At 41.1% G+C, this 9,184-nt stretch overlaps 1 protein-coding gene across 1 annotated transcript; it reads right to left on the reverse strand.

Annotated features, from left to right (window-relative positions):
- Nucleotides 1-2,520: 2,520 nt before the first annotated feature.
- RPL8 (ribosomal protein L8) lies at nucleotides 2,521-7,087 on the reverse strand. The gene is made up of 6 exons (XM_044442144.1): nucleotides 6,955-7,087; nucleotides 6,003-6,146; nucleotides 5,337-5,478; nucleotides 4,998-5,216; nucleotides 3,249-3,364; nucleotides 2,521-2,738 (listed from the first exon to the last, which is right to left on the reverse strand). Exons 2-6 carry the CDS (start codon nucleotides 6,138-6,140, stop codon nucleotides 2,580-2,582), a joined length of 774 nt encoding a protein of 257 aa, XP_044298079.1. The 5' UTR covers nucleotides 6,141-6,146; nucleotides 6,955-7,087; the 3' UTR covers nucleotides 2,521-2,579.
- Between the last annotated feature and the right edge of the window lie 2,097 nt (nucleotides 7,088-9,184).

A 9,184-nucleotide genomic window follows, 5' to 3' on the forward strand; every position in this document is an offset into this window, starting at 1 on the left:
CCTGAAAATCCCATCTCTTTCCATTTTAATGCATTTCCTAAGTAAGTGTGCTTGGGGCTTGCATCCTTCAAGTTTCACTGTATATCTCCATGTAAACAAAAGATACCTCATGTTCAAGTTGCATGTCATTTGTAGCAAACTTAAGGCTAACTGTAACACAGTAATATGAATTCCACTAGCAGTTACTTAAAATTTGCTGCCCTAGGATGTCTCCTGTTTCATTGTACCACTGGAGATAGATTTAAAATGTTACTTTCCAATAAAAAGGGCTACAGCATTTTAGCGTATTTGCCAGTATCTTACGTCAGGATTGATTTCGAGTCACAGATACCAGGTAATTCTTAACCCTGTGAAACTTCAGTCTTTGTACACTTGAGGGAAAAGCTAAAATGGCATCTGCTGGTTAGTGCAACACATTGAATCTATGTAATGAAATTAATGCCATTCTAAAAGAGGAAGAACTTCTGCTCAGTCTGTTTACCCTCATCTTCTGGTCAATATCTTCAGTGACAGTGCATATTAAAACTCAGTAGAAAAATTACTGCAATGGAGGGAAAAAAAGTCCTGTATATTGTAAGGCTTCAAGTAATAATTTTCTCTGAATAACCGTATAGCCCAGAAGAATCATGTCTTCTGAGTGCTCTCTGCCTTCTTACATGAATAGTTTGCACTTGAGTTGTAAAGTTGGCATGTTGAAACATTGGATGTTATTTTTTCTATCAGCAGAGGAATGGAGTTGACAACAGTTTTGCCAACTTTAGGTAAAGGGGCTAGTTTACCCCTTGCTCAATAGAATACTTGACAACCTTCCATTCTCCAGCGGAAGGGATCTCTGGAAATACTTTAACTCAATTTTGTTTACATTGTGTCATACTTGAAGGCTTACAAAGATGTGTATTTTTGAAGACAAGATGATACAGGTAACTTCAAGAAAAAGCAGTGTGTTCCATTAAGAGCCAATTTCAAACTAACCGAGCTGAGAACATAAACTACAAGGAGACAAGCTGTGAGCTGGATGCTTCAAGTTAGTTCTGACAAGAAAGGGAGTGACTTGCTACCTGCTCAAGCATAGAAAGGTACTACTCGTAAGCTTACAAGAAAAGTGCATGAAGGAAGAAATTAATGGTGAGTGGTCCCCAATAATGCAGCCCTTGAGTAAAAATACATGTTTACACTTGAAGTGGGTTAGACAATTTTTTAAACGAAGCATAAGCTCCTTGAATGCTAGACATTAATTGCATTATCTTTAACCGTTGTTTCAAGTTTATGCTTCTAATTAAGCTATCCCCATTCTAACATTAAATCATCCCTAAGCACTTTTAAAATAAACTGTTCCTTACTGAAAGTTGCATCATTCATTCAGTTTAAGAAAGTTCCAGACAAATAAACAGGTTCTAATTGCAGCACATGTTAAAAAGCTCTTCCTGTTGGCTACTGGGCTTTCTTACAATTAGATTTAGGAGAGCTGCATCAGCACAAAAATACTAGGTCTAATCTATTTAAGAGCAAGCCTTTTGATATTTATACTGACTAGACAATGTAAAGGGGCAAACCAACTATACAAATGGTGCAAGGCAGATCACCCCAGCTTTAGAAGAGTATCATCGCATAGCAGTCCCATGTGCTTTGTGGAGTGCTGATCCCGTAAGGGGAAGGGAAGCTGGGTAAAGACTTCCCCAACAGTCTCTCAGCAGCTGGATCAGAACTACACTCCGGCTGGTCCAGGAAGGAAGCTCTAGGCAAGTTGACATCCTTATCAATACAGCAACAGCATCATTGTTCCAGTACTAGGATTTTAAGGGTTGCTTCAAATAGCCTCCTCCATTTTTTTTTTGACTAGCTGGCCAATTCTTACTGTTACCGCCTCACTTGGTTTAGTTTCTGAATATGCCTGCTACCTTTAACAGTACGTTGCCAAATGGCAGAATGGGAACTGCTGTTCCAGCAAGGAGCTAGTCTGAAAGGACCATGAGGTTATAGTCCTTTAACAGACTTTCTAAGACCTTAACTAAAGGAATAACACAGAAGCCATGCCGGATCAAAACACAGTTCATCTAAATCAGCATTCCATTCACACAGTGGCCACCTAGCCGCTCATAGGAAATTCACAGCAGTAATGTCATTCACTCCATGTTTCCCAGCAACCGATATACACAGGCACACTGACTTGCTTTACTGGACACAACATATAGCTGCCAAAACGAGTAGCCTTATTCTTCATGTTCACACAGCAAGACCCATTCTTACATAACAACAGATAAGCACAAGGAGAATATAGATACAATATTGTACTACAGCCCTCCCTATTCCTATATTATTTAACAAAGCACAGAAAAATTACATGAGGCACCAGGAAAGGTTTGATATTTCTGCAAGTTGTATGGCCATGGTTTATAAATCCTCTTCCACGGAGAATTTCCTTTGATAGACACCTGTTCTAGTTTCAGGGCCATTTGTTAGTGTGAATTAAAATACCTTGAACAAGGAATTACAACTAAAAATAAAGAGTCCTCCCACACATTTTACCAATTTACAGAAAAGCTGGCATTTATTTCTTTATGAACAGCAGAACAAAATATTTAGTTCTCCTTCTCTTGCACAGTCTTTGTTCCACGCAGTCTGCCAGTACGCCGGGCTGCGATGAGACCAACCTTGCGACCAGCTGGAGCATCTCTCCTGATGGTTGAAGGCTTACCAATGTGTTGATGGTTACCACCACCAAAGGGATGTTCGACAGGCTGTGGAAAGAACAGAAGTAATCAGATTTAAAAGCCAGACATGAATTAATTTCAAATACCAAAAGGAACTAGTTCTGCAAAACAAACATCAGCAAAAAGCCTAGTATCATGGCACTGAAAACTGGGCAGTCAACTTGCTTTGACTAATCAAGAACCTGATTTCCTCCAGAAATTGGGTCAATGTGTGAGGAAATGACCTCCTATTTCTGAGCAGTATGAACACTGTTAGAAGTTGTTTCACCCAACCCCATCTGACAGAGAAGATAGTGCAAGCACTGCCCTTTAGGTCCTCCATTTCCAGAACTGCATTTTGCAGTAACCACTCTAGCTTGGTTACAGTATGAAAAAGTACATAGTTACTTTTCTTTCCATTCCATTTCCCTTTTTATCATGTCTCTAGAATACTGAATTACAGTTTAAAACTGCATTGACCTTGAATGTTTTGGCAGTAAGTCAGCATATAATTAAGAAGCTGTAAAAATCATAATGGAACATAAAAGAAGTACTCACATTCATAGCTACACCACGGACACGTGGCCAGCAATTTCTCTTTGCCTTGTATTTGTGGTAAGCTCGCCCAGCCTTCAAGATAGGTTTGTCAATACGACCTCCACCAGCGACAATACCTGGAAGATTTGAGCTGCTATCAGACAACTACATCTGCTTGTATGTTTTCCCAAATATTAGCACTGGTTACGACAGCTGACAGTTTCCCATGTCATGATTTAATTCAGGAGTGAATAATCTGGTGGGTCATTCTCTTGTTCTTTTGCTGTCCAAACTGCCATTTAATTTTGGCTGCATCAAGGAAACAACCACATTTTTATTTCAAATCAAGGTACACAGGGAATGCAGATTTTGTAGGAGCATTTATGCTGCATTAAAGCAATTCAGCATGGGAAGGGGAGGTGTGGACCTGAGTAGTCAGAAATTTTCCCCTTGGACCTTCCTATATTGCTCACCCCGATTCAAATTTACCTGTTTCTCAAAGTCAAGGAAGAATTTAGATTGCACTCTTGTGCGTGTATCTATGTTGTAGACATCAGATAACGTGCAACTTAGTATAACCAAACTCTTTACTGGCTAAAATATCACATAGGTATTTTGTAAAAATCTCTAGATACAATATTTGAAGGGTCTGGAGTTCAGAATAAACACTTTCTGTCAAAAGCAACCTCTCATATTGAGGTAAACAACCCATTTAAAATGCAAAATCTTGCAGTTAATGTATTTTATTTTTAAAAAAATGATAAATCACCTTTCATCTACTAGGGAATTCAGGCTGATGTATGAACCAATTTAAAAAACTATGTGAAAACCACAGATTTGTAAAATAAAAGATGAAAAGAGAACTCTTCAGCAGGTAGAGCACAAAACAAAAGCACCATTTTAAAAAATCAAACATGTAAAATGCAAGAATTTGGGACCAAAATGAAAACAAGAGTTGCCACTGGTCATAGCCCCTTTGGAAGGGCATTTCAAAGTTAGGGTGCCACTACAGGAAAAGTGATTTTCTTTATAAATGTAGTGTATTTCTCCCACTGATGATTCTCTGAGAAGGGTGTTCCTGTGAAGATCTTAGTGCATGTGCGGGATGATATGGCATGGAAGGACACATTTATATCCAGCTCTATTCACTTTCTGTGAAGCTGCTCTTTGCCTACTGATTACTGCAGTTGCACAACATGCATATTGTCAAAAACGACAATACAACAAGCACTGGTCAGGCAAAAACCTGCGAAGCCACTTGGCCACAGCAACAGAAAGGCTGGCTGCTCTGTTTAAGCAACAAGTGGTGACCACCATGGTCAGCAGTCCAACAGTAGCACTTGGGTGGTAGCTGATACAGGCTTCCCCACTCACTGCCATAAGACTTGAGGCTTGGTGCGGTTTGATTTTTCAAAAGAAAGCTGTGGTTCCCCAATTTTAACTCTGCCTCCCCCATTCGTCCAATCAGGGCAATTTGGGGAATATCTATAAAGTGCTTTTCACACAAAAGGTCCCTAAGAAGTAACACCAGTGATCCTTGGAAAGGGATCTTGTGAATGTCCCCACTGAGATCATGAAGGCGGCCTTAGCAGGCCACTTTCACGGCCCTGATCCCCTTCTTTTAAAACAGAAAAACTGAACTTGTGGAGTCAGGACCTTCTCTACAACCCAATTACACAAGTACCACACTGTTCTGCCCTAATACATCTAATTAAACACTTCAGCATCTCAGACTTGAGAAGTCTGACATACATTTTCGATAACACTTACCAACAACAGCTCTGTTTGCAGAGGAGATCACCTTCTTGGATCCAGAAGGCAGTTTCACTCTGGTTTTTTTGGTTTCAGGATTGTGGGAGATAACGGTGGCATAGTTTCCAGAAGCACGGGCTAGTTTACCACGATCACCAGGTTTTTCTTCAAGACAGCAAATAATGGTGCCTTCTGGCATAGTTCCAACAGGCAGTACATTGCCAATGTTGAGCTGAGCTAAAACAGATTTAATTGTATATAAAACACTTTTAAAGCAGCAGTCTCTCTCAAAACTACATTTTCATGCTATTTAGCTATTTCAAATACAGAGACATGGTTGCTCATTGTCTTACTCACCTTTCTTGCCACAATAAACAAACTGCCCAGTATGAATGCCTTCAGCTGCAATAAACAATTCTGTTCGTTTCTTAAACCTGTATGGATCACGGAAAACAACTTTGGCAAGAGGAGCTCCTCGACCAGGATCATGAATGATATCCTATTGAAATAAAATCAGTTTAAGAATCTTATCGTTTCAAGTACAGGGTTAACAATATAGACAACATGGTTACCAATTCCGGTAATATTACATGCCCACAAATCCAAAAACTACCTCATTTTCACATATTTAACAACCACACAATGATAGCTCCTACCTAAATTAAAAACTGAACTGTCTGAATAAGTAGTTTATAAAAATGGTTTTTTACTCCAGCTATGGATTCATCTGGGTGTGTGTGTTGGCTTTCAATGTATATTTTTGGTCTTCATCCCTTACTGTAATTCTCAAGGCTGCCAAACCCATCCATCCTTTTTTAAATAGAAGCCTTTGTCTTCTCTTAAATGATCTACAAATGTTTTCCACAGCTCCCTCTTGGTACCTATTATCATATCATATTTTAAAAGATGCCTCAGAGCTCCTTAACTTAGTTATCCTGGATAATGATTCACCAGACTATGAGAAACTATCAAAATATTCCCAAGTACAACATTATCAGAACAACTTCTTGAGCTGATACTTGCCTTTACAATGCCCTTGATGTAGCCATGTCTTTCAGCGAAGTCGACAGCTCTAAGCTTTGCTGCACCTTTTCTGTGCTTCACATGAGCTCTGAACACAGACCCTGCACCTTTTCTTTGACCTCTGATTACGCGGCCCATTGTGTACTAGAAAACAGTTATAAGCACTTTAAGAGATGTGATTCTTTTTAGGGTAGAAAAAATATTTTACGCATACTGCAACAAACCAGTCTTGGCTGCAATTTAGTTCTCCATGCTATCTATCACAATTTAAACATGTTATATTAAATATGTCCTATTTCATATCACATGTATGTCAATTGCTGCAATTTTTGTCCTATACCTCTACCATCAGTAACTGGAATAAAGCCTTCGCAATGCACATAGTATTCTTCTGTTTGATGCACTGCTAAAAGGTTCTCCAAACCTTTATACTTTTTTACAATTGTGGACTCTTAAGGCTGGTGTAATCTTAAGGCTGGTGGTTCTGTTAACACAGAAACTTATTTTCTTGTTCAAAGTCTCACACAATACATTAGAAGGTAGAAACACCGTTTCTTTTTTTATCATTACTAAGTTGAAAAGTTTTTAATGAATATGTGGCAACCCATCTTGATATCTGATCTGACAGATACCTAAACAGGTTAACAGATATTTGCACTGTGCAGGTAAACTTTAGAAAATGGTCCTTAGCTTTAAAAAAAACCAGAACATATGACAGTAACAGTGCAAATACCAAATTTTGAAAAGCAACCATAACTCAGAGGAAGATGGAATGTTCACACTGTACGGCAATTGCAGCAAGACGCCGAAGCACATAGCATCGCTACCATTGCCAAGTTAAAAGCCAAAAAAATCCCCCCACTCCGCCTTGGACCATTTCCTCCCTGTTTGGTCTCGGTGAGCCCATTCCACCGGTTGTGGCCTCCACTGTCTAAGGAGAACCTGGGCTCACCCTGGCACGGGAGAAAAAAGTTCGCCAGACCGAGATCGAAAACACCCAAGAGCTTCCTCTGCCCAAGCCCAAAAGGTACGGAAGGGAAGCAAAAGGCCGATGCCGCCGAAGAGCGCTCGGTGGAGGACTGCCAATCCCCGATGGAGACGGATACTTCCAGGCCCCTCTTACCTCGGCAGGGCCCGGCTCGGAAAGAAGGAAGCGCACGAGGTCACGGCGTCAACAAGTTCTTCCGGCCACGCAGGAAAGCTACGAGCACTGCCGCCTCCAGGACCTGGTGGGTAATGTAGTTCCGTCATCCGGGAACTTGGACCTGCCGCCGGAGAGGAACTCGTGCTGCTGGGCTTTCCGTTGCATTCTCTGCAGCACGTGGGAAACGCCCTGGCTCTGAGTTCGGCTGGGTGCTGCACCTGTTGCAAGGGTTTTTCTGTCCCTTCTCCATCTCAGGATTTAATAGAAAGGGTGTCTGGTCCCCGGATTATAAAAAGTCGCTTTCTAGTGCACAGTGGGGACCTACCTTTGTCTGTGCCTGACTGGAGGGTAACAATTCGTGTACATTCGCTCAGAATTGAAGCGGACTGTAGTCGGTGGGACTCATGCCTTAATAAATGCGTTTATCAGGAAGGCTGGCTGGGAATGCTGGGAATTGTAGGACGTGTTTTCTGTCTGAAGGTGAGGCTTGCTCCTTGAGAAGCGTACCAACCTAGTTTCCTGTGCTCTGCAAGCAAACTGTGCCATCGTGTGGCGAAAGAACTCCTGCAGAAGACAATATTGCCCAGCGCTGCCGCAAAGGCTTATGCAATGCTTGTCGCCTTCCTTTTTAGCAAAAGGGGGGGGGGGGGTATGCACTTGCTGGGGTTACTAGCGCTCTTATTTTCCTGACAGGGCTCTTGGAATTTAACAGTTGCGTCATCAAGCAACAGTTAAGACTGATAAAGCTAAACCCTGGCAGCGATGAAAAAAGGCTTCATTTACCGCCTTGCCGTTTGGCAAGGGGCTACTGAAAGGCGCCAGAGCTTCTTAGCTTTCTTAGAAAGCTAGATAACAGTCCAAGTTTATTGGGTTATTAGGAAACTGGAAGACATAGAGGGCGGCTTTTGTATGGAGGCACACTAAAAAGCCCCTATCTTCCGACATTGGATAGTGCTTTGTTTCTTTTTAGCAGCGTCAGGCACTTTGCTGACCCGCTTTCTTTCATTCCCAGGAGTACAGCATCTTCATTCCTTTACCAATTTTGTATTGATCACTAGGAAAGGCAGATATCATTCAACTTGCTTAAATAGTAATCTTTATTGGATGAAATGTGTCAGCAGGTACCAAGCTTTTTTGAATTGCTCAAGTACTTCTTTTTTAATCCCATAGAAACTATCGAAGCCATTTCAGATGTTGGTGCCTTTTTGCAAGCAGCATCCGCCACGCTACTAGATTGTAGCAGAAACTACATCTCTGTGGACATGATGGAAAACAGCAGCAACACTCAACTGCTGTTCAAAGGGCCAAATTAGTAATGACAGGAGATTCATGAGCAGCATCTCCCACTGTTTTGTTTTAAATTGAAGAACTGGCTGGGGCAGAAAAAACAGATTTAGCTTGAGACTGCAATGCTGGATCAGGGCAGTTAAGCATTTTCCCATGCCATTTTCCCTGTTTACGTAAGCATTCTGTAACTGATACTGCCTGGTGGGTGGAAAGCAAACAGTCATCTTCTTGCTTCTCTCTGCAGAGGAAATAGCTTCAGGGCCAGTTTAAGTTAGGGAGCCCTGGAAAGACACACTTTCAACAGAGGTAGCTGTGTTATTCTTTAGCAGCAAACACATTAAAAAAATCTTTTAAAAACTCTGCCATGGCTGGCTGGGGAATGTTGGGAGCTGTCGGACTTTCCATAAGCTTTTGTAGATCAGAGCTCACTTAATTAAATCCATGGAATGACCCCACTAATAAAGAAGCCAGTTCATTAGATGTAGTGGATGCATTGGCATACATATATACACACAGAGGGGAAAATAGAAGGAAAAGTTAAAAGTGAGTTCAGGGGAAAGAAAGCAAAAACATAGAGTTTAATAATTACATTGAAGTGTAGATGTATATAAAATACACAAGACACAGGATTCCAAAGAGACAGAGAATGCAATACCATAGCAGCTTTCCTCAGTATAGTCCACCTCTGCCCCCAGATGTTACAGAGTTTATTTCAGATCAGACAGCATGGTCACCAGTAAGCAAGTCTGGG

Source organism: Varanus komodoensis, unplaced genomic scaffold, assembly GCF_004798865.1.
Source record: "Varanus komodoensis strain SLA01 unplaced genomic scaffold, ASM479886v1 scaffold4, whole genome shotgun sequence".
In the NCBI taxonomy this organism is placed as follows: Eukaryota; Metazoa; Chordata; class Lepidosauria; order Squamata; family Varanidae; genus Varanus; species Varanus komodoensis.